Source organism: Amblyomma maculatum, chromosome 3 (assembly GCF_055883805.1).
Source record: "Amblyomma maculatum isolate TAMU_Amacu chromosome 3, ASM5588380v1, whole genome shotgun sequence".
Classification (NCBI taxonomy): domain Eukaryota; kingdom Metazoa; phylum Arthropoda; class Arachnida; order Ixodida; family Ixodidae; genus Amblyomma; species Amblyomma maculatum.
Window position 1 is genome coordinate 94,971,084 of NC_139346.1, and position 25,908 is coordinate 94,996,991.

General features: G+C 45.8%; 1 protein-coding gene across 2 annotated transcripts; it reads left to right on the top strand.

Moving 5' to 3' along the window:
• Positions 1–224: 224 nt before the first annotated feature.
• On the top strand, positions 225–25,221 carry LOC146195368 (uncharacterized). Of its 2 annotated transcripts, none has more exons than XM_084596221.1 (4): positions 225–509; positions 18,279–18,446; positions 21,962–22,066; positions 24,755–25,221. In XM_084596221.1, the coding sequence occupies exons 1-4, from the start codon at positions 342–344 to the stop codon at positions 24,893–24,895; spliced, it is 582 nt and encodes a 193-aa protein (XP_084452347.1). In that variant the 5' UTR covers positions 225–341; the 3' UTR covers positions 24,896–25,221. The 2 variants fall into 2 exon arrangements, with proteins under 2 accessions (XP_084452347.1, XP_084452348.1); XM_084596222.1 differs by having other exon boundaries at positions 18,279–18,335.
• The last annotated feature ends 687 nt before the right edge of the window (positions 25,222–25,908 follow it).

Consider the following 25,908-nt stretch of genomic DNA (forward strand, 5'->3'; position numbering starts at 1 on the left):
ACAGAAAAACTGCAGAAATGTACTACGGAAAAACAAAAAAGCCCGACGTCACGAGAAAACTAATTAGTAATGTATGACATTTCTGATATGTCTCAAGATTTTTTTCTGATTGCGATTAGATTTTAACAACCGGAAATTTCTAGACTACTTACTGACTTAAGTCGCGCTGTCAATTTTTTTTGTGCACGCCGGAAGCTCCGCCCACCAGTTCAGCTCGTGGTAGAGTAGCACTGTGCTGGCGTTTCTATCACTGTGTTTCTGCCGGTGATATCGCGTGTTAGATCGTGACACAAGCTCCATGGTGTCTCCAAGAAGCTGTAAGACGTTTGAAGCTTGCACCTATGCTTTCTTGCCTTGAAATTCAGTACACATGGACGCGTCCTGAGCCCCAGCACGGTTTGTTTACTCGTGTATTGTCCGAAGTTGACCTGCTTCGAGATTTGTTTCAGCGCGCAGGCCTGAAAACGTCGCAAGCGAACCGCTATGTGGTGGAGCAGATAATTATTGTGGTAATTATTTTTGCAAACACTTTCTTCTGCTTTGAAGCGCAGCCAGCTGGCCTACTTCGGCCTTGGGATAACTTCGCGACCAGCAACGGCAAGTGAACGCCGCCAAGCTGAATTCTACCAAAGCTTCGCATTTATGCACGTCGCGCTCCGTTCGCGAAATTTATCGACTGAATCGCGCCTTTGATGTTTATCTTTAGTGCTTCACGCTTGTCAAGAGATAAACATGCGCCTGACGCCCCTGCGAGCAAACTGCGTCGGAGTGAGCGATGGCTTGTATCGCCTGCGCTGCAGTGGACGATGGCAGAAGCCTGAAAGCAGCCCCAGGAAATCAGATAATGTGACCATGACGCTGCTTCCGGTGAGAGCGAATGCCGAGACCTATCAGCAATTAGCCCGGGACTGGAAATTTGTTTATCCCTAGTGGTTCAGATTCTTTGCTACTGAACCCGACCGTTTCGAACCCTTTCAGATTTTTTGGTGCGAAAACACTGCTACAGATCATATTGAGTCATTGACCAGTCAGAGGCTCGATCCCCTCTCTGTTAAGGTGGAGATTCTGACAGACCCGTCGGTGAGAGTAGCGCGTTGGAGCCGCTGTATTTTGAATTACCCGCGCGAGGCCACGTTGCTGTGACCTTAAGAAGTAGCGTAGCCAATGAGAGTGATGGCATTGCTACACGATTGTGCTCGGTTGTACCCCTCCAGATCAGTGTTTTTGCACTAATACTCTGTTCAACTCACGTAGAGCATGTGCGAAGGCTAGCCGATGGGGAGTATGAAAGTGATTATGAACGGGGTTTGCTTTTCAAATAGGCCGTGTCTAGCTGAAACTTAAAAATAAAGGAGCTGTCCTGTCTTATGCTACCTGTGGCCCCGTTAAAAATGAACCTGCAATGATTCTTATTTTGGTGAGCATTCGAGTCGCATTTGAAAGATTTGCGTCGGTGCTATAATTTGTAAATAACTTAGAAATGGCACACCTTCAATTATTAGCGTGAAACTTCTCAGTGTGTTTACCGCGAGACCGTTGCAGCTCGTTCGGTTAAGGGTTGTTTCCGTGATCAGGAGTTAAGAAAGCATATCGGAAAAAAATACGGACGTGATCTCATATAAAAAATTGTGACGCTACTTTCTTCTACAGCATCCACAGCAGTGTCATATCATTCCGATTCCCATTTAGCATACACCTGCTATTCAAGTTGGAGGGCAGTTTGCCAAAAGGATTCTAACCGACGAAGTATGTACAACTAATCGCATGCCGTCATCTGTAAGCGTAGGTGGCCTCGGGGAAGTCGGACTGATACTGTGCCTTCCCTTTGTCCCCAAAGCCAAACCTACTAAAAACGCATAATATTTTGCCAAACTCTGCTCCCATCTCCCGATGCAAATCGCCAAGCAAAATTATGCCAAACAGTGCTTTCGCAAGCCGTTATTGGTACAAGTGGAGTTAAAGGCCGAAAAAGTTTACTCTCGTTGCGCCGAAAGGGTGCGGTTATCTTGACCTGGCATTCCGCCAGACGTGTCGGCAAAACACACGTGCTGCCACATCAACTCTCAGATGGTGGCTAAGCATGTCACAAGATTATTAGCCGCCCTCGCCCCATTGACGTAAAGTGGAAAATGTGAAAAAGTGTTACAGCCTTCAATGAATTGACCCGCTTCTGAAACCTGAGCGCAGTTCCAGATCATATAAATTAAATCGGCCCTATTATCAAATTGTTTGCATTCGTCAGATATCGTCCTTTATAACAGAAGCTACATAATCGGGGTTTTGGAAACAAAGTGATTTAGAGTGAACTCCAAACGAATGTCTGTTGTTTAGTAAGCGATTTGTCCGTAGGTGGGTATTTCAGTCTGGCAAGCCTGTAGGGCTGCAAAATTTCTCTATGCTTGAGTAGCCTTTGTTCACTAAATGCGTGACTGGCCAGGATTGACCAGCTAGGAAAGTAAAACCTCGAGCTAGATCATGGGCTGCCTGGCTCCAAAGAAGGGAGGCGTGATGAGCAGGAGTGCATACTATGTGAATTTGCTCACCAACTTGGATGTTACGTACCTGTGAGGAAACTCGTTTTACCATGTAATGTTTGATTGCTGTTTTGGAATCGCCAACATAGGATCTTTGACGAGGTTCCTGCTATGGCGAGGGCGATAGCGACACCTTCCCCATATGTGTATATGAGTCCTGGAAACCACAGTGCTAGCAAGTAGGATGTCCTGTTCGTCAGTAACGGCCGCGCGCCTTCTGCCTTCGTCACAGCCTGGCGCGTCAACGCACACCATCAATTTGTCAATATGAGAGTTTTTCTATGTTCTGGCGCTATCTGCTTCGCGCTCCGTATGGTGTTCGAGGTGTTTGCTACTAGGGATGGGTGGAATTATTAGCTTGCTGCAGATCTCATTTGACACATTCATTCTGGTTCTACCCTGTCTTTTGTAGTGGATATTTAGCTTAAAAAAGATGAATCGTGCAATTTACATTGCAGAGGCGTAACACTGCGTAATCCTAACTGCCTTCTAGCGGATATCTCTTCTACGTATTGTATGAAAGACCACTGAACAAGGGTAGAGTGCACAGTTCACAGTTCACAGAGTTCACAGGCCTCAGTTCACAGGTCGAGCCAATATTTCGACAAGTGGATTTGTCTTCGTTTTGGAAGCGAGATAATCACTGGCAGGGGTTTAAATAAGCTTTTGATTCCGAAGGCAATGAAAAGTAAAAAGTAGGTCAAGGAGTGAAAAATATGTTTATTCGGTATGTAATTCTCACGAAGAGTCGGACACGACTGAACTGAACTGAACTGAATTCTCAGTCTGGAACCGGTGATCCTGTGGCCTGGAAAGGAAAGCAAGCAGCAAGCAGCACGAAAAAGCCCGAAGAGGAGTTTCGCTTCGACATGAGGTTGATGTATTACACAATTATAGAAAAAAAAAGTTTCGTATGAAACTCATGTCGATTTTCGGTCACTTTCAGAGAAGCCCTAATTTTTAAAAATGTCAGTGGTCTGCCAAGGTCTGGCTAATGCAGCATTCGTCGGAACCAAAAAGACGAAATAGCTAACTCTTTGCCGTTATCTGTATTAGACATCTTATTTGAACACTAGTAGACCATGTTGAAACTTACCCACGGGCTGTTATATTTAGAGTGAATATTGTCACGTGGTGGTGCAAGGTCGATAACACAAATGAGTCTGGGTGTGCACTGAAAAAAAAAAAACGCTCTTTATTGGGCTGACTTGCGCCCGCGAAGGAACTAGGCGATTCTTTGGCGACGATAGCAACAATCGTGCTCGGCGGGCGTCGAACAAAGAATGCCCGTTTCGCGCGTCAGCGCTAGATTTTAAGGCGGCGTAGAAAGATCGAGATAAAACAGCTAACGATGACTAGCATGCCCTGGAATATTGTAGAATCGCATGCGGGTGGCTGTAATCTTTCTAGATACACCTCGAAGGATCTTCTACGACAAAGAAAATGATAAAGCCATGTATAACGACAGCGAGCATGAACAATAAAGAAATACAAGAATCGATCTGCGCGCTAGAATGACAGGGATAAGGTCGCATGCCAGCGGCTGTCGAAGAAGAACAAATCAAAATTCGAATATTTTTGGCAATATAGTACAACTATTTTTTTTTTTTAGCTCAAAAGCACGACACAAGATTGCAAACTTGCCACAAGACCATGTCGTTCTCTCATTGTAAATTTTAGCTCTCTGAAAAGCGACTCGACTGAAGATGCATTAGAGCGAAACCACTTCGACTAAACACGCCATCAGTTGCACGCATGATTACGCAACAAGCGTGGGCACCTCATTTTGCTGGAGTCACAATGCTGCAGCGTTGCCACGCCTACGGATCATGGCGTAGCTCAATTTGTTGCGGTTCAAAGTTGCGCGCCTGTGCGGCAGCATATTGACTCTAGCAGAATGAAGTGGTCGCTCTTGTCATAGAAAGATCACTGTGACAGGCCCGTTCAGACACTGCACTTTGTGTAACCGCTTTTATAAGTCGGAACGAGTTTGAAGGATTATATTGCGAGACGGCTGCAGACTCTCATGTCAGAGTCTTTAAATCTCGCTGGATTCAGGACAGGCTAGAAACGGGATACCAGGCTAAATCTATCCAGAGAAAACAGCTTAAATAGTCGTTTCTGAACGTGTTGTGCAACGCTACAATAAAATTCACGGATATTTAGTAACTCGAAAGCTGTTTACTTGCTCAATGTGATTGAGAAACTAGCGCAAATTAAAAAAAAAAAAGTATATATATATTTTGACCAAGTCAAGGTGTCTACAGAGCGGCTTTGCTGCTTTGTTAGAAGCTTCGTAGAGTGCGTGGTGCATTTTTAAGAGTTGCCTTAAGTTACCTGAAACTCCAAAGGTTTATGCAAGATGCAGTGGATAAGCTGCACATAGAGGATGCACCTGCTCGTCTAAAAAGGCAACTTCATACATTATAGAATGTAACGGGAAGGCTTAATACATCAGTTGATGTTTGCGTACACGATATTCCAACATCCATACTTACAGCGCTGGCGCATTTATTTGGCTGTAGTAATGCGCACAAAAAATGCACTGAGCTGACTTTTTCGCACTGCGCGTTTATGAAATGGCTCCTATATCATTTCCTGTGCATCAAATGCTGACGCCATTTGTATATTTCATAATATTGAAGAAGTTAATTTGATTTTGGCCCGCCCGCGTAATGACGTCATTACCATACGTAATAACATTTTATATTTATATACTACGGGAAAGCAAACTCAACGAGCTTTCTTATGCGCATTTTTAACGTTCTATAATTCAAACCGCACTGGCGACTAAAAAATTTAGGTTGGAGCTCGTCTTTGATGTTGATGGCTTCAAAACTTCGAATTATACTCTAAGCTTTAAAATGAAAAATGAAAACGTTGATTAAATAATTATAATAATTATTTATTTAGTCAATCAGATCTGTCATGTATGTACCATCTTTGCCAAATGTAACCTGGCTGCGTGCTTCGCTTCTCGCTTATATTCTCCCAGAGGATCGCAACTTGATAAGTAGTGAGGACAGGAGCTCGCCTTTAGTTTGCACTGATTTACAGCTTCAAAATCGGTATCAATTTTTTACTACCCGTCTGACAAGCGGAACACGCAGCCTGGTTACTACTGGCAAAGACGGTACATTATGTCCGCTTTGCTGGAAGGTCTACCACTACAGACTTCCCGGAGTATATCTCAAAGGCTTTAAAAAAAGTTTTTATAAAAGGTCACAAAACTACGCCCCGTGAGGGAGATCTACTTTGTCGAAAGGAATGCCTTGGAAATGCTTGTCACTTCTTTAGAAAAAGCGAATCATGCAAAATCTCTTTTCAGGAAATCATTATATTCGACGCGGCGACCTCTTTTCAATACAGGCGAAACGAAAAAGCAGCCCGTATACAATGTAAATCAGAATATCAGCCCAAGTCTTTTCATGACATTAAGCCTACATTGTGTCATATACAATTAGCTCTTTGTTTCAGCTATGGCTGGCCGTTCCTGAAATAAGAGAACCAAATTTGACATCATTGTCGCAGCACGCACGTCGCAGAATTGTCGCTGACCAGTATGCATTTTAGTTTGCATGATGCTGGCTGTTTTTGTTTGTTAAGAAAATAACAGATGAGAGCACTTGCTGCTGTAAATGTCTTTTCTTTTTGAGGCAAGAATTTCGAATTCACTCGTGCAATAGATGTGCTATTAGTGCTCTTGTTCGTCACCGTAGCCAGTTTTCCTACGTTCACATAAAATGCATATATATATATATATATATATATATATATATATATATATGCTTTGTGCATATGTATATGCAAAGCATATTGTACTCATAGTGCTGATCGTAGTGCGGCGAGAAGTTAGCTGGGCGTTAGTAGTAGCGAGGCGGATGGCCAGGGCTATCGAATCTTGGCGTCGTGATATTGGAGCAAGCGTCGACTTGTGCCGTATTGATAGAATTCAGAACGGGCATCGAGGGGAGCAAGGAGGGAGGCCCTCGAGAGCCGACAACGTCAGAGGGCAAGAATGATGGACACCGTGCTGGGGGCTCGAACCGCTGCAGGTCCTCGCGAACTATTTGCCGGATCGTCGACGACAGGTCCATGAAGCTGTCTTCAATGCTCGCCACAGATGGAACTTTGGCGAGCCGCCCAAACTTTGGCGTTATGCGACGAGTCTTCAATGTCTCGAATGTGCCAACGTGCCTAATTACATCACAGACGGCTTTCAGGTCATCTTTGCCAATTAGAAAATTATAAACATCATCTGCGATGCCCTTCAGAAGATGTCCTACTTTATCTTTCTCGGTCATATTAGCACTTGCTGTTTTGCATAGCTTCAGGACCTCCTCTATATAAGTTGTGCATGTTTCCCCCGGTAGCTGAGTTCTGTGTGCGAGCGCGTGTTCAGTCCGCTTCCTTCGTGCAAGGCAGTCGCCAAAGCACTGGCGCAATTCGGTTACGAAACGGTCCCAGGTGGTAAGAGAGTCCTCGTGGTTTTCGAACCAGAGAAGAGCGGTGTGTTTGAGGAAAGAAAACCACGTTTGCAAGCTGAGCGGCGGCGTCCCATCGGTTGTAGCGGCTCACCCGTTGGTAGTGGGTCAACAACTCGTCGACGTCCTCGCCTGCCGCTCCCGTGAAAGTCCGAGGCTCCCGACAGGGATGCGAGGAACCGTTCGCTGCGCCCGCAGGCAGGTCTTCATTCTGGATCACTGCGTCACCACGGACTGCTTGTGAATCATTGGCCGATTGTATGGTGCTGGTTTGCGGTTCTAAGCCCGCAAGGCGACGACACCGGCAAGGCTCCAGTTGTATTGGTGCAGAGTGTAGTGCCAGGTATCGTCACCCAGCACCTCCACCACAATGTTACACCCTTAGCGTCACGACCGAGACGTTCTAGCCGGTTCAGTACGTCAGGGACACACGGCCAGCGGGAAGCAACACAGGTGCCACAAGACAAAGGTCGAACGGGCGCGCACTCTTCTTATTCCTCTTCCTTCTTCCCTCCTCCGTGCTCTGCTTGAGACCAAGTCCGTAACAATATCCCAACAGCTCACTAGATTCAGGTCATAATCACGCCACAAGGTTGATTTTTTGCGTTGTAATACGGCACCAGTGTATAGCGCGTCAAAGCACAATCAGGCACATCAGGTATTGTCCATCATCGCTAAGCTGCTCTTCATCTGTCTCAGACGTTATTCGTACAGTTCAATTAATCGACGACTCTTTATTTGCCAGCCAACCTCGCGCAGGCACATAGCACAGTCCATCACCACTGTCGCGATTCCCACAACCTTTTTTCTTTGCAATGCAACCGTCCGGAACTGTCTTTACCATGAACTACCTGCCATTACGTGCCCATCAAAGTTTTTTAACAATGTGCGTAATCGCTCAAGTGATTGCATGTCACCCTTCTAACCAAACAATGCTGCACTACAATACATGTACTCTATTTATCCGCATGGTCATCCTTTCAGTGTTAATACCTTGGCTCAGGTAATATGGGGCGACCTGTATATACTCGCACGTCGCGCTTCAGTAACGACAGTTGGCGATTCTGGGGAAGCTGCATTGATTTTGTGTTGTGGATTAGAGTTCCACAATTACTCAGGTGATGCACAAGAGCGGCCGTAGCTGAGCGTTCGTTTCATTTTGATCACCGGGTGTTTATTACGTGCATTGGCATAGCACAGTACTCGTGCGCGTTGCTTTTCGACTACATCAAAACGCTGCCTCTACAGTATGGTTTGAAACTGGGCCCATGGTTCTGTAGTCGAGCATACTAACCACAGAGCAATCGTGGCGTATGGACTTTGTAATGTTGCTGAATTAAACAAATATATATTTCATTTCACTGTTTTTTTAAAGATAAGAATCGGCCTTTTAAAAATTCCTCATGCATGGGCACGGCATTTCTAGGAAGTAGGAACACAGATTCGGCGGTATTCTGCGGGTGATGTTGCATACATGTAATGTGATTTTTTCTCGGAGCTTTTTTTTTAAGTCGAGGCAATCTTCGCCAACAGACAAGCTGCTAGAGGCTAGCTTCTCAGTGGAGCAGTTAAATTCTTCTTTCGGTGATTTTTGGCAAATTGCGAGAAGATAGGGACTAATTTCGCGGTGGAACATGACACAAGCATTGCATATATGATTTGGATGTGCATTGTCACAAAGCAGAATTTCACTTATCGAAAAATGAAGTTGTGAAAGAAGTAGACGCACACGTGGTAAATAAATGGAAAACTGCACTCTGTAAAGATGTTTTGGCCATTCAGCCACACCATAAAGGGGATGAGACATAAACCTTAAATCCAAGCAGAAGTGGATTTTGACTGCTCTATTTGGGTGCTATGTACACTATAAGTTACATCGCACCAACTCCAGCAAGTAGTGCTTTCCTTCCTCCGGTTTGTGAGAATAGGGCTTGGTGCAGCTGCATAGTACAGTGACATATTCCTCATGTAGATGGCTAGCTAACTAGCCGGGGTTGGTGTTGATTTTATTCAGCTAGTACCATTGTGAAATCAATGTGCTAATTAGCCAGTATTTCTCGATGTACGCTCTGATCAGTCCGCTACAGGATGAAGCGCCTTCGTATGTTTACTTCTGTCTTCTGTCAGTCCTGGTCTTATTGTTTCAGCAAATTTCTTACTTTGACTTCTTATTAGTTGGGGAGGGTATAGTGACACATTATTGACATGCGATATCTGCGTCTTTTTGTTAATGGTATTCCTGAACGACGTTGCATTCTTGCCCTCCATGTACATGCACTAGTACTGATTTCAATGAAATATTTCTATAATCAAGGTGTAGCTGCTACCTAGTGCCCAAAACAAAATATTGAAAAAGAAAAAAAGGCCTAATGACCAGTTAAAAAGAAGTCATATCCTGCGACCTTTTGCATGAAGTGAATAGAACTGCTTCTAGATTTCCACCAGGAACGTTTGGACAGTAAAGAAAAGCTAGAGTAAAGAATATGAAATTAGTTCTATGCTTGTACATACCATATATTCTCATATTAATATGCGGGCCAAGTTGTGTTTTATTCATTTATACATATTTGGTGTGCAAGCCTATTTTTTCACGGGGGTGAAGAATGTCTGCTGCTAGATCTTCTTTTAAAAGAACCTTGCTGTAAAAATGTGATATAAACCATAGACAAACAAAATGAACCTGTAACTGTGCCAACCACGTAGTCGCGCGAAAGCTCTCAATTTGTGACTGTCCAGAAATATTAACGGATTCTCCGGCATAAGACTGCTCTACGATAGACTCAGTCCTGCAAGTCTGTCACCGTTTGGAACAGGCAAAGCAGCGCCGCATCGTCCGTCGGTTTGAGCGCCTTCCCATTACGGCGACTACATCCTCATGTGACGATCTGCCTACTTTGCAGCAGCCTTCAAGTCAGAATAACCTCACTGCCCTCGTCCGCAGGGAAATCGAGGCCTTGACTACTGTTACCCTTACATCACCTTCTGCAGAGGCAACAATAGCTACGATACAGGCTGTCGTCCGCCAAGAATTAGCGAATGTGGGCCTCGTTTCCAATCCTATCAGGCCACCCCCTGCACCACAGCCAATACCAGTGGTTGCTGCGGCTACCATAACCCCGCTCCACACACCGCGCTACCCTACCCGCAATCCTGCGGAGTGGCGCACTTCTGACGATAGGCCTATTTGCTTCGTCTGCTGTCGGGCTAGCCATACGTCCCACTATTGCCGCAGCCACCCGGCTCTTCCCTCTCGCCCCTATTACAGCCTTGTCCGCCATGCCTATTATGCTCCACGGCGCGTTTCTGTCACCTCAGCACAGCTTCGTACAGAGAACATTGAGCAAGCCCGTCCTCCTAGCCGTTCGCCATCCCCTTAAGCCCACCGTTCCAGATCACCTACTCCTCGCCGCAGCTTGTTCCAAACGTACCAAGGGCCCTACTCGGGAAACTAGGCAACGCCGTACCCGAACGTGACGCTGCGATACCAACTCAGGCAGCAAACTGTGTTTCGACCATCGCACCACGCCGCAACCTGATCAATGTCCTCGTAGGAGTCCCTGCGTAGGAGTCTCATTGAAACTGGAGCCCATATTTCAGTCCCTAGTGCGTCCTTCCGCCCGCGCCTCAAAAAAGTTCTTACGCCCGCTAACACCTCTACAGTTCGTGCTGCTGATGGAAACACTGCTACCATAATCGGAATGTGCACTCACGCGTTAGCATCGCCTGCCACCACGTACCTGTGCTCTTCGCCGTCCTTACTACTTGTCCTCTCGACGTCATTGTAGGCCTAGACTTTTTAACAGCTCATTCCGCTCTCATTGACTGTTCCTCCGGATGTCTGCGCCTAGCTCTGCCCCATTGTGTTCACGACCCTAGTGTTGGCCATTCCCAGCTTCGCCTCCGCTCCAGTACATTTACTCGCCTACCTCACGAGGCGGCAGTATACGTGCCCATGTCACCTTTTCCCTCCCTTCCTGACGATGACTACGGTGGCAACCCCATCACCGACGTCACTCTATACAGCGCAACATCGTCCTGCCTCATAACATTGTACACGTCGATATTAACCTCACCTACATTCCCGTACTAAACTTCAGCTTGTTCTCCCGGAGGGCATTTGTCTTGCCGAGCTGTCACCTTTGTCCAGCTTTACTATTTCTGCAGTGCTGTCCGACCGTCACGCCGAGGTACCTGCACAACCTGTCCCGTCGCATAGTCCGGAGGACCGCATATCAGTCATGGTTGGCTCTGACCCGCGTTCCGAATATGCCAGTGCCCTTGCCGGCCATTTGCGGTCATACAGCGACATTTTTGATTTCGGTCATGGATCGCTGAGTCAAACGTCCGTCGTCACACATTGCATTGATACGGGAGATGCCCGTCCTATTCACAGACGGCCTGACAGAGTTGCTCTTTCTGTACTCCGGATCATTCAGGAAGAAGTGGAGAAAATGTTGGCCAGCAACATTACTGAGCCAGCTGCCCCTGGGCGTCTCCGGTAGTACTCGTCAAAAAGAAAGACAACAGCTGGAGGTTTTGCGCAGACTATCGACACCTAAACAAGATAACAAGGAAATACGAGTACCCTCTTCCAAAGATCGATGACGCCCTCGACTGCCTGCATGATGCCAACTACTTCTCCTCCATCGAACTCAGTTCTGGATATTGGCAGATCTCTGTTGACGAAAGAGATCGCGAAAAGGCAGCTTTTGTCACCCCGGATGGCCTCTGCCAATTAAAGGTGATGCCTTTCGGCTTATGTAATTCCCCTGCGACCTTCGAGCGGATGATGGACTTCTTACTACGCGGGTTCAAATGGACCACATGTCGGTGCTACCTCGAGGACGTCATCGAATTTTAATCAACTTTTGAGGGCCGCCTCCACCGTGTTTCGGCTATTCTTAGCTTCTTCCGACGAGCTGGCCTTCAGTTGAACTCCAGGAAGTGTAGGTTTGGTCGCCGGGAACTCAAGGTCCTAGGACATTTGGTCAACACCCATGGCATCCAGCCGAAATCCGACAAAACTGGCGCTGTAAGTGGTTTTCCTATACCGAATTCTAGCAGCGACGTGCGTAGCTTCCTCGGAGTTTGCTCATATTTCTGGTGATTTGTACCGAACTTCGAAGGAAATCGCCCGTCCACTCACGCAGCTTTTGAAAAAAGATGTCTCCTTTTCCTGGGGCCACGAACAATCGGCCGCCTTCGTGGCTCTTATTGCCCACCTCATCGGTCTACTAGTTTTGGCTCACTTTAATCCGTAAGCGCCCACAGAAGTACGCATCGACGCAAGTGGTCATGGAATTGGTGCCGTTCTTGCACAACGCGAGCTCGGTTCTCCTCGCGTCGTCGCCTATGCCAGCTGACTTATCTCTGCGGCCGAGCAGAATTGTTCTATCACTGAACGTGAGTGCTTAGCCCTAGTTTAAACTATTACAAAGTTCCGCCATTACTTGTATGGGCGGCCATTCATAATAGTCACTGACCACCACGCATTGTGTTGGCTTCCTACACTCAAAAATCTTACTGGCCGCCTTGGACGTTGGGCCTTGCGCCTTCAGGAGTACAATTTTTCACTACTTTATAAGTCTGGCCAGTTGTATCGAGTCGCCGATTGCCTGTCCCGTCATCCAGTCGTCCCGCCAAGTCAACCTGAATGTGACAATGACGCTTGCATGCTTTCTATTTCTGACTTTTCCTGCATTAGATGTGAGCAATGCAAGGAGTCTCAGGTTCGCGAAATTATCAATCGCCTCAGCGCCGATCGCCATGACCCTTCCCTTCGTTTGTTTGTGCTCCACGACGGCACCTTATACCGGCACAATTAGCGACCTGCTGCCCCGACCTTCTACTAGTAGTCCCTCAGCACCTACGCACAGCCGTCCTTGAACAGCTTCATGGCGTTCCCACAGCGGGTCATCTAGGCGTCTCTCGCACATACAACAGTGTGCGTCGTCTGTTCTTTTGGCCAGACCTATATCGCGCAGTCCGACACTACATGGCTGCTTGTGACCGCTGTCAACGCCGGAAAAAGCAATCAGTTTTACCAGTTGGGCTTCTGAAACCGATTGACATCCCCATAGACCCATTTTCTCGAGTGAGCCTGTATCTTCTAGGGCCTTTTCCACTGTCAGCATCGGTGAACAAATGGATTGTGGTGGCCACTGATTACACCGCATGCTACGCGGTCACACAAGAAATGCCAGCCAGTTGTGCAGCTGATGTCGTTGCTTTCCTCCTGAACGATGTTATACTCGTCCATGGAGCTCCCCGCCAACTGTTCACCGACCGTGGCCGTCGCGTTCTTGCGCTTATAGTCGACGAGATCCTACGGTTGTGCAACGTTGGTCGTTCCTTCACGACTGCCTACCATCCACAGACGAACGGATTTACCGAACGCCTTAACCGGACAGTGACTGACATGCAGTCTATGTACGTTTCTGATGACCATCATGACTTGGACATAATGCTGCCATTTGTGACATTTGCATACAATTTCTCGCGTCACGACACTACCCGGCTACTCCCCCTCCTATCTTCTATTCGGCCGTGAACCTCTGCTTCCTTTTGACAGCCTGTTCCCTTCTGTCGCCACTGCCAGCTCATATGCTCGTGATGTCACAGCCCGAGCTGATGCTGCTCGTGTTGTTGCTCGCAACCGACTCGCAGCCCCCCAGCACGCCCAGAAACGTCGCTATGATTCCTGTCATCGCAACACCCAGTATTCTTGCGGCTCTCTCGTGCTGCTCTGGACCCCAGTTCGCCGCGTTGGCTTCTCCAAAAACGTTTGCCCCGTTATACAGGACCCTACCGCATTTTACGACAAGTGACTCCAGTGACATATAAAATTGCGCCCTTGCATCCTGCACGCCATACCGCTACACCACGCACCAAGACGGTCCATGCTGCACGCCTCAAGCCGTACTACACGGACCCTGGTTTGGACGCTAGTACGCACCGGGACGGTGCTTTTCAACCGGCAGGTTATTGTTACATTAGGTGGTGTATGCACTGATATGCGCATAAGGAAGGAGGAAGAATAATCTCGTGAGTTTTAGAGAAGACAACGTTCGAGCAGAGTCGGCTGGCGGCTGCAGAAAACGCGTGTTGCTTGAAAGTCTTCTTTCGTGTCCGCTCTCTGCAACGCCAAGCTGAATTACCCCATAACAATATGAAAGAGTAAGCAGCTACAGCAAATGACATGATTCTTACAATTCAACAAATGGGATGACTCTTACAAGCTCAGTAACCTCATAACCTACCTGACGGACGTGTCCAACCTTTGAATTCGCAACCATGAGGCTGACCTGTCATCTAGGCCTGGTTGAAGAATTTCGCTGATGTGTCCTGCCGATCGGCAGTGCGCAAGCTTCGTGTCGAACAATTCTTACGTCATCGTGCTCAGCGCGCCGACGATACCTTTGCAAGTTACATTGAGGACATCGTTGACCTCTGCAGACGCATCAACTCGGTCATCCCATAAGCGGATAAGACAAACCACACCCTCAAGGGCATTGCTGATGACGGCTTTCAGATGCAGCTAGCGAAAAATTCTACCTCCGTCAGTGAAGGCGTTAAGCTTTTTGCCAGATCTACGACCAGTTCTTGAAGCAGCGCGATTCTACGGAGCGCTCCGGTGTGAGTGACAAGGCCCTATCCGCATTGGCCCTGGGTGGTTGGAGAACTTCTGATGAGCCCCGCCGGGATGGTACAGCGGTTACGGCGCTCGACTACTGTTCCCAACGACGCGGGATCGGATCCCGGCCTCGGCGGCCGCTTTTCGATTGAGGCGGAAAGCAATGCGCCCGTGTGCTGTGCGATGTCAGTGCACGTTAAAGAACCCCAGGTGGCCGAAATTTCCGGAGTACTCCACTACGGCGTCTCTGATAGCCTGAGTCGCTTTGGGACAGTAAACCCCAGAAACCAAACAACTTCTGATGACAGAGAGAGAGAGACCCTTTAATGAAAAACAGAATTTAGCCGGTGTTTAGGTTTCGCTGGCATGCTACTCTGTGCAGGAAGCGGAATTGGGGAGGAAAAGATTGAAAAAGAATGGTGAGGAGATTAAAAGAAATGAAGGCGGAGATGAAATGCTGCCATTAATTGCGTCGTAATGTGCATCGTGGAGTAATGGTATAAAATGAAGTGATGAAATGCATAGTCCAATAGATGTGCTTATAGTTTGTCCAGATCCTTTGTCCATGTACAACTAAGCAGCTCAGCGAGAAGTGCTTGTAGAGTTCACAACATGAAAGAGGCCTGATGGTAACATTCAATATGAGTATACAGTTTGCCTAGAAGTCCAATTTCTTTGAAATACGTAAATAAAAGATTCATTGCGAGGCTTTGTTGCCTAGGGCCGGCTAACGGACCTAAAAGAATGTCCATTGTTAAAGGCACTGGAGAGAGGTTTTCCATGCTATGTTCATATTACGCACGCGCATCAGGAACGCATGCATCACAGTGAAGACACTCTACTGATTCAACAGATCAAAGCTTTTGTTCGTGAAGAGGCCACACGCCTGCTCTCAATCATTCCTCATTTTTAAAATTCTGGGCGCCTCGTTCCTCAACTGGCGGCGTCCTGGCCCCTACGATACGACGTGTCATGAAAAAACACGTCACTGATGTCCTGCCATCCAACCCCGTGCTGACGCCTTTGACGGCACCTCTGACGTACGCTCAAGTAACGGCTCCAAGTCGGAAAAAACTACAGAACATTTTCTGATGTTACACAAAATTTCTGTGCTGTTTTGGACGGAAAACTTGTTGTGATAATAGAACATTCTGTAGTAACACCAGATATTTGTGTAGTTACAACAGAAAAGTGCTACAGAACTACAGACAACAAAATATACTACAGAAAAACTACACAACTACAGAAAAGTACTACAGAACTACAGAAAAATCTGATGGTTACGAAAGAACTACAGGATATTTTGTCGTATTTTTGACACAGTTCTGTAGTTTTTTTTCGGCTGGGCTAGACCGCCGCTCTCACATTGTCTTCCTTTTACCGCCGCGGGCTGAGCTTACATGCTAAGCCCCTCCTTCAAGGGTCTGCCGACACCCTACGGACCCTTGCCGTGCTGCCGACAACCGTCCAGTTTGCTGCGCTTGTGCTTGGCGGGACATTTCGCATGATTTTGCCGTCGACACCAACCAGTTTCTCAGACTGATATGAGATTATACCCTCACGATGTCGCAGACGACTCCGCTCTGTCCTCACTTCGTATCTCAAGATCGCCAAACTTGCGCCATTCGACGATCACATTCTCCTTATCGCCGATTGCCTTCACCGCTACTGCGGCGTTCTACCGGCGCCGTCCAGGGAAATTAACAGTCGCAGTTGCCCGGGCAAGAACTGCGATCGTTTCGAACTCACCGAGTCCTTCCTGTCGTCCCATTATTATCAAAGTGTTTGTAGAAGGTGCCGATGTTGTAGCTCTCATCGACGCGGGTACATCCTTCTCCGACATCAGCGAAGCGCTCTGCAGTCAACTTCGCAAGGCGACCACTCCGCTTTTCGACTTTTCATCGCAGGCTGCCTCCTCACAGCACCGTCATAGCTCTCCGTCTTGCCCGGCTCGTGTCATCATTCAAGACGTTTTTCACCGCATTGAGTTTATTGCTCTACCAAACTGCACTCATGACATCCTCGGCTACGATTTAATATCGACTCATCACGACGTTATTGACTGCGCTTGCGCGGAAATTGCCTTCGCCCCCTTATGCGAGACATACTTGTGTGTCGTACCTACCCAAACTGCAAAACCTCTTGTCGTACATTACACCAGCATTAATACGTTTGCTTCTGTCCTCTCAGAACTCTCCTGTGAGGGTTCAACTCGTTTGACTATTTTCACGTCATCCATCTTCCCACGCCCCCCCTCCTGCGTCTTGTTTTCGTTCGGGGTTCTCGAGATGGAAGACGTCCAGAGTACAACTTACGCCTCGAACCCATTTTCTTGCCCAGCAGTCCTGCTCAACGGCGAAAGCATTGGAAAATTTGACGAACTTGATCTTGCTCATATAAATGCTATTTTTGACACCGCAGTTTCTTTAGATGTTTGTGTTTTGTGCTCTTGCGATGTTGCGACCGCTTCTACACGTTCTCTTCTACACATTCCAGTGTATGCCAACATGTCATTGACGCTCATCTTCCGCTTGCGCAACATGATAAACTCTTCGCCTTTCTGCAAAGCTTCACTTCTTCATTCGACCTCCCTCAAACTTATTTGGGCCTCACGTCTATCGCAGGGCACACCATCGACACCGGTATAAACGCAACTTTACGTTTATAATATTGTGCGTCGGCTTTTGAGGGCCAAGTAATTGTTGATCACGAAGACGACATGACTCTTTAGGATGTCAAAAGCCATCCCACAGTCCCTGGTGGCGTTGGTTACCAAGAAAAATGGTTCCTTCCGGTTTTGTGTAAACTACCACAGGCTCGACAAGTTCACGCGCAGGGACGTCTATCCACTCCCAGGCATCGATAACGTCCTGAATTGCCTGCAGGGCGCCGAGGTTTTGTTAAATTTCCGATCTGGCTATTGACAGGTGCCGATATGGCTCACCCTTACAAAAACTGGTGTTGAAATTCTGTGGAATTGTTGTGAAGTTGCCTCAATAAGCACTGTTTAAATGCTGTGGATATTCCGTGGCATTTTTGTTGATTAACATTGAGCATGTGTTGAAAATTGGCCTATGTGTTTCAGTGAAAATTCCGTTGTGAATTTTTGTGTTGAAATTCTGTTGATTATACACTGAATATCAACTTAAAAGCAACATTTGGTAATGTGTTGTGTTGAAATTCTGTTGATTATACACCGAATATGAACTTAAAATCAACACGTGGTTTATGTGCTCTGTTGAAATTCTGTTGATATTACACTGAATATCAACTTAAAAGCAACATTTGGTAATGTGTTGTGTTGAAATTCTGTTGATTATACACCGATTATGAGCTTAAAATCAACATGTGGTTTATGTGCTCTGTTGAAATTCTGTTGATTATACACTGAATATGAACTTAAAAGTAACATGTGATTAATGTGTGTATATATCTAAGAGGAGTTGGATTTACTGATTGCACCAGCAAAGCTATGAGGCTGTCGCTTTTCTCCACTGCAGATTCTGCAGTGCGCTAGGAACATGTTTTTTTTTTGCTTGGAGAATTGAGAGGATTACACTGATCTGAGCTTTTGTTGCTGTTCGTATTTGTGTTGTCTTCTTCCTCCCACCCTTCTTTCAATCGCAGCCTAAGACTGCCGAAGACAAGGCCATCACAGCGGCGCAGGCGACAGTACAAAAAAAGGTATGTGTGATGTTCACCGTGGCCGCCATTAAGTCGAGCGGTATCTCCAAGTCCAGCGTGAACCCTGTCAACCAGCCGGCCACCAGCGTGGTAGCGATTAACCAGTCAATGGTAAGCCCTCAGCTTCTGCCAGTCGACTGGGGCTAGCTCTGATAAGAACTGCGAGCACTAGTTCACTCATTGTGAGAAGAGAAGATGTAGTTACTGCTAAAAAAGGAAGTTTTGCAGTCTAAACGCTGCGGGGTTACGTAGGCAAACTGCGGCTGGAAATCGCGATGATGATGTTTAAAATGTAAGGCTATCACACGAAGCTATATTGCAGTCGTAAGAACTGTATGTGAAAATATTTAACATCACCACGTCCACTATTCTGACTTATTTGAATTATATACTTCTAGGGAACAAAATTACAGGCGATTCCGGCAGTTCCACGTGCTTTGCTGCACTACGAGATGCGTATACATAGCTCGTTCGGTCAAAAAACAATCGGCGTTGTAGTAGTCGGCGTAGTAGCTAGCACAGCGTGTCGGAAGACTCGAGCGGAAAATTCTGATTGGTTAGCAGGATTTCAACATCATAACTGCATGACCTCATGCAGGAATTCCAAACACCCACATTCAAAGCAAAGTGATATATAGCGAATTGCGAGAAGGGTGCAAATAAAGCCGAAATTGGCTAGGATGATGTTTTTATTGAGGAATTTAAAAGTAACTCAACGAAATAAGTGCAGGAATTCCAAACAGCCACATTCAAAATAAAGCGATATATAGCGAATTGCGAGAAGGGTGCAAATAAAGCCAAAATTGGCTAGGATCTTGTTCTTATTGATGACGTTTGAAGTAACTCAATGAAATAAATTTGTTGCCCTACGGGTTCGAATTCAGGCCTTCTGCATACCAGATGGATACGAAGGGTCATTTGTTAGAGAGGCACCTGGTAAACGCGGTGTGGTGCGTATTACTTACTAACATCTGTTTAGGATGTTTTTTCATTTATTTTTCCCCTGTGTACTAATAATATCGCAATAGTAATTTCGAAATTGAAAAGATTTCAATAAAATTTTAAAATGCGCAGTGAAGAGGTGGTGTTATAGGCGCCTCCCGTCGACTGATATCGCGAAGCCTAATCTTTCCCCTAATTTTGTATTTATATTTGCCCGCTGTGGACATTTTGTGTGCTTCGGAATTTCAGTGTGTATCAATACAGTGATAAATGAGATGACGGCAACGCACACAATTAGAAACAGGTGGTCTCCTTGAGCCGTTCAGGCCCATAGGTGTTTGGTTACTCTAACCTATTACAAAAATTGGGACATATCGCACGAAATGACTTTGAGAGCCGGGCAGTCAGCTTTGCGTGGCACCCCACGACTTTCGTTCCTATCCCATTGCCATGCTTCGAGAGGTTCACAAACTCTCTAGATGGTTTGACAGTAGACTGACCCCAAATTGGGGTCAGTACAGTATTGGAACAACGATACATGTGCTTCCACTTTATACTTAGTTGTTCCTTTCAGTAAAAAAAAAATACCACGAATGATAATACAAATTAGTTTTTGTTTCGAATAATTTTTAACAATGATTTCGTTCTTCAAACTCGCGAAAGTTTAAATTAAGAAGAAAGCCCGTTGGGCCAGTTGTTTATGCAAGTTATAAGTAGAGCGACTGCGAACAGTACGTAAAATAAGGTTCCAGACGGGACGAGTGCTGCTATCAGCTGTTAAATGCAGGTGCCATAAAAAGTAAATGAAACGTCAGTCAGTCGACTTAAGCTGCATACCTATATTCGAGGATACATTAAATTAGAAAAATGAACTTATATTTTCGGTAATATTTCCTTCCATTTAGCTGAGACAGTGTCTGCATATTTGCAGTTACGTCAGGGGAGTTAAGTAGGCTCTGAGATGTGGAAACTATGCTGAGGAGGACTTTTTACTTGATATGTTGAACTTGTTTTATACCAGATTAAACACCAGATGAAACACATGGAACAGATATCCAATCAGATTGCTTTTAATCCTAGTTCTCGTGCGTGAGTGCTTTTATGGACAGTACAGTCCACTGTTAAAGGGAACATGAGATCACAAGGCCTAAACACCTTTCAAAGCGCTGCTGCCGACCACTGGCGAGGATGGGCGGTATCAAGTGCATGGTCGGGAAGAGCGGTCGGCCGTGTTACTGCGCATGTACCTTGCACAATCGTTTGTCACTGGCTTTCTCGGGAGTGCTTTGTAAAGCGCAGCAGCAACGGGGCCTTATGTGCCCTTTAAAAGTGGCCCTGCTGTAAATCCTATCCAGCGTAATAAATGCATCCCCAAAATATAATAACAGTTTGGGAATGAAACGGTTATTAAACCACTAATTACCGTAATCATTGAACTCCGAATTTTCTTATAATGCCTGCGCCATGGACAACATGTACTACACACTCATATACTCTCGAAAAGCATGGCTACACACATAATAATTAGATCTTGGAAGAAGTCAAACAATTAGAGAACGGACCTAGAACTGATCGAATATTTGCTTGTCTTCGTCCACTAAATTGCACAAACTGTCTGCTCTGGCGATTTTGATGTCACAGCTGGCATAAGCCCACCTTAGGGCCACTGCCTCTCCTCGCTTCTCGGTCACGTTCTATACTTGAGGCTTGCGTGGCTGTATCACCCTCCACGTTCCCGCGATGGTTGCGGGTGATACTGGGCATCAGTCTACGATTGGCTACATTTACCACAAATGCACTCTCAAGCACAGAATGCGACCGCTGCCGCAGTCGGTCATTCGTAAGAGCGTTTAAGTAGAGGTGCGGATACTATTAATTTGGATGCCATCTATCCCAACTGGCCGCCATGATGACGTCTGCATTAACAAAAAAGCACTACATTCTTCACTAATTCCTTCTATGGTTTCACTAACTTTAGATTCCTTGGTATGCATGGTCAGACAGCAGGTTCAGAAAACATTTTTCGCGTGACAGTTTTGTGAGTGCCTTTAGGTTTTGCAGTACATGCTGCAACGAGGTCCCATTGTCACTTTCATTATTTCGTAGCCATATTTTATATTTGGACATCACAGAATTGTTGCATTGTTTGTTTTGTATTTGTGTATATTTTGTTCGTTGTATACTGCCCATTATGCTGCCATTGAAGCCTTGCAATACCTTTCAATAGCATACCGCATGCACTTTTTATATAGCTCCAAATTTCCATATTCCATCTTTTTCATGTCCCTCCCACATTCCCACAGTAGTGCCCTGAACGGCCTTGTAGGGCCATCTATAAAAAAATAAATAAATAAATAAATAAATAAATAAATAAATAAATAAATAAATAAATAAATAAATAAATAAATAAATAAATAAATAAATAAATAAATAAATAAATAAATAAATAAATAAATACGACGTGCTTTCCGGATGGCTGCAAAGAAAAGCTACTATCAGTTGACGGCATTTGATAGCACTGGTAACTTGAGGACTAGCAACCTTTGCGGATAAAAGTCTTACTTTACCTGGCGCACCTAAGAGCCATGTGGTGGCTAGGAACAACAGGTAACGACTCCCTTATTTTATAGCTCTAAATATCAAGAATGCACTCATTGGACAGCTGACAGCTTTCTCTTACACAGGTGTGCGAACTGGCTGGCTTGATCAGCGACAAGCCATCATTGTCATATTATCGGAAGGGGGACGACATGGCCAGCCTCGACACGCCAGAGACCTTGGCGAAGAAGGTTCGTATGCACATTGTAAAGTTAATGACTCATGTTTTAGGGAAAGGTATATTGGGGCGACTAAATAGCTTCTCAAAGCTCTTCTTCAAATGCCGCGTCATAATTTTTGCGCCACCACCCAGAAAGACGACAGTGTTACGGAAGTAACTAGTGTCAAGAACTAATTATAGATATGGTATAATTTGTATTGTTATAATTTGGACCTTCTGGTACAGATTCTCACCGTATGAAGCATGCAGTACAGTTTACGTTGTGCTTACAAGGTTTAAACTCTGTGTGGAAGACCAAGGTCATCTCTCCTGAGTGCTTTCATGAATTTGCACTAAATCCCTGGTATTGGATGCTAAAACATTCGGCCCACACTTTGGGTTTCTATGTACGAGAATGCGAAGTAATTAAGTTAATTGCATTTGGTTATTTGTAGAGTGCTGAGTCATGCTAGGTTGCATAATGACTATGAATGCGAGTCACGAGTGCGTAACGTAATGTTCGTACTATAATGAACGTTACTTTGTAAAGTATTGAGTCATGCTATGACCGACGAATCAGTGCCTGGCTACGACATCTGCCAAATATAGCACCTACCAGAGACATGATTATAACGACGACAAGGATGTGTGCTGCCCAGGTTGGCAGGAGTGGCATGGATATAAGGCCGAACTTTAAAGGAGCCTTACGCACGTGCCTGCGCGCCTTGGAGTAGGGTGTCAGAATTCAAATCCAGGGTACTGGTAGATTCGACTCGTCTCAAATGCGCGGCTTAAGTTGGCAGCGTCTGCCAATTCGGCCATGACATGTGGTCTCATGACTTAACACAAAGCGCTGACCAATCAGCACCGTGTTCTGTTACCTGCCAACTACCGCTTGCCAGAGAAAATCACGTGATTTTTGTGTGATAGACGAATCCACCGAGGCATCCTCAGCATCCTCGGGAAGTAGAACATGCCATGGAAAACATTAAGAGAATCACTCAAAGAGAAAGGAACCAGCCCCACTGGTGGTGATTAGCAATTTATTAGCTTTGTTAATCTGTCCTGTGCTAAACATGCTATGACATTCTACTTTGCGGCGGGATTCGAAATAGAAACGTCCCCGCCGACATGGTCGCTGAAATATACAAAGTGTATCGTTGATTGTAGTGTGTGCAATGGGCCCATCGTCGAAATGGCTAACTAGCACTGCAATCCGCATCCGAGCAGTGGAGTGGCGAAAACGACCTGACCAAATATATAAATGAGAAGCGTTTTGCGGAGATGCGGAAACATGCTCGCGATCACAATTAGGGAACGCACTTCCTGTTCTTAATGCTAATTTGCCTAAAACTGCCAAAATTAATTTTCCGACTTTTACATTTCAACGAACTGCGTTAAAGGTATTGTTCTGCTGATAATTCTGGCATTTTTGGCAGTGGGAGAGAAAATTCTCGAAGGTGGCAGTCGGATGGTGACGTAGACGGATATTGATTAACCGCTGGTTTATGTGACTTCTCAAGATCATCTAACATGGCAGATGCTATCAACTGGGACTTCTACTTTGTTCTGGGCGGGTAAAATAAGAATCGAACCCACTGGGATCTTTGGGCGATACGCAAGCTATAAGCTACTTCAAGGCTAAGCACGTGTGTCCGTAGGGCTTGGTTAAAGCAAGGATTTATGGGCATCTATGTCGCATGGTTTTGGAGTGAGGCTCCCCTTTCTCGCTTGCAGAGCCAGCGGTCAGATCAGGCTTAGAATTGACCTCTAACGGGTAGGCGCGCATTCGCCACAACTATGCACTTCGCAGTCACGCCCGCTTCTGCGTCGACCGTCGCTCTAACCGCTTGTTCTCACGCGGTTCACCCAGTGACTCGCTCTTACTGGGCTCGCCGCATTGATAACGCGAGGCAGACAGTGGAGGAGCGTGGCATGCGGCGGTGGTCCTCTTACAACTTAGTGTTTCTGTTCATGCCATTGTCGCCCTTGTCGCTTTGCCGGCTAAGCGATGGCTGCTGTGAGGCGCGCCTATTGCCTCTGTCCTGATATCATTCTCCTCGCTTTCTTATCCTCTGCAAACTGCCTCATGGACCATAAGAGTGTCGTTACCTTATCTTGCAGAAAGAACCACGGCTTGTCAAGTGTTAACACTAAAGAATAACGTTGTGTTGTAATATAGATAAGATACCTAACTGTGTAACCATGTTTAACCCAACTTTCGCTCAGTACAATCTTGTTCAGCTAAGTTGATCCACGGCAATTTGTTCACACTGTGATTATGTGCTAACGAATGTTTGTAAAAATAGAGGTACCAATTAAGAGATTAGTAATTAAGCGAACAGGATAGTAGATATAAGCGAACGAGAATTCGCAGGGGGAGCCGAAGACGGGAGCCATTAATGGCATCGCGCCATACCATTAAAGGCGCCGTTTTAGTATCCACCGACCTTCGATATAATTGCGCGTAGCGCTATACTGCCAACGAAACACTAGCCCCCCCCCTTACTGTAATCATGTTTACAATCTGTTGCCATTGTTTGTTGGCATTGCGGAATTTCCACTTGCTAATCGGTGCGTTGTGCTTATTTAAAAAAATTGCACTTTTGCGCAAACTTTGTAGATTTTTCCTGTCAGTGTAGCTCGCAGTTATAGCCCACGGCGAGAGCTACAAGCGCAGCTTCATGATGCGCATTTGCATTGGTTATATCCGACGCAGGTGAAGGCGGTGCTCAAGGTGAACTTGAAAGTGTGCGTCGCGGCATACGACGTGCAGTTCGATGATTGTCCGGGTGCGGCAAAAAACCCTCTGACGACGACTATCGCCAGAGTTTTCAAAAAAGAACTACGGCGCCGCTGATGTGGACTTGCACTATGGGTACAAACTCCCGGGAGCCTAGCTGATAGGAGTAATGCATTGTAATTTAAATGCCTGACTGAAACTCACTGCCACGGTGTTCTATCGCGACTTTTGAGATGGACCTTTTCTTCTCGCGAAAAAAAAAAAGACAAGCGAGATAGTTACTACCTGGGGCCTTTACAGTTAGCTGAATGCGGCAAGAATGATCACTGATGGCAAGCTACAGTCCAGGGAACGTTCGAGTTTAATGATCGAATTAAAAGAAGCTGAATGAGATTACTGTGGAATAAACTGAAATTGACTAAAACTGTTATGAAATAAACAACTGTGAGTAAATTCTTGTCCCGTCTACCTTTATTAACTGTGCTTCGCTGTTTGCTTTTAAGCGTCAGCCAACTAGCCCGCCGCAAACGCAGGTAATAAAGCCATCAAGGCATGAAGTAATTAAGCGACAAAGAAAAAAACCACCGTAACATCGACACTCTAAGTGCCTCCAGTGTTGTCTTTGTTAACCTCGATAAATCGAGAAAAATGACGAGAAATCGTCATTGAGTATCCCGTTCTTGGCGTTAGACTAGCCCGGTTACAGAAAAGAGCTATCGCGGCAATATGTTTACTGAGATTAAATGAAAAGGGCGACGTTGAGTAACTATACCAAGATAGTTGTTATCTAGAACGGTCTGATTCTATCTTATACTAGCTAGGAACGAACACGTCCACAATTCCCCTATAAATCACGATGCAAAGCAGAAAAGAACGAAAAAATTTGTTGGAAATGGCGGCAGAGACGCTCCATTGATGTTAGCGAACTTGTTTAGGAGATTGGTTTTGTCGAAAAAGAGTGCGTAATGGCTATGGTTTAAACATGTTCACCTTCCGAGACGTGCATCACAGACTCTGATATTGTGCATCGACGGTCGTAGGAGCCCATCCTATGCGCCGGTCTACTTATTAGTAACGCGCCGATGTTGATATGAAGGAGCCTTTGCTACTAAGCATACACTTAGAGGACC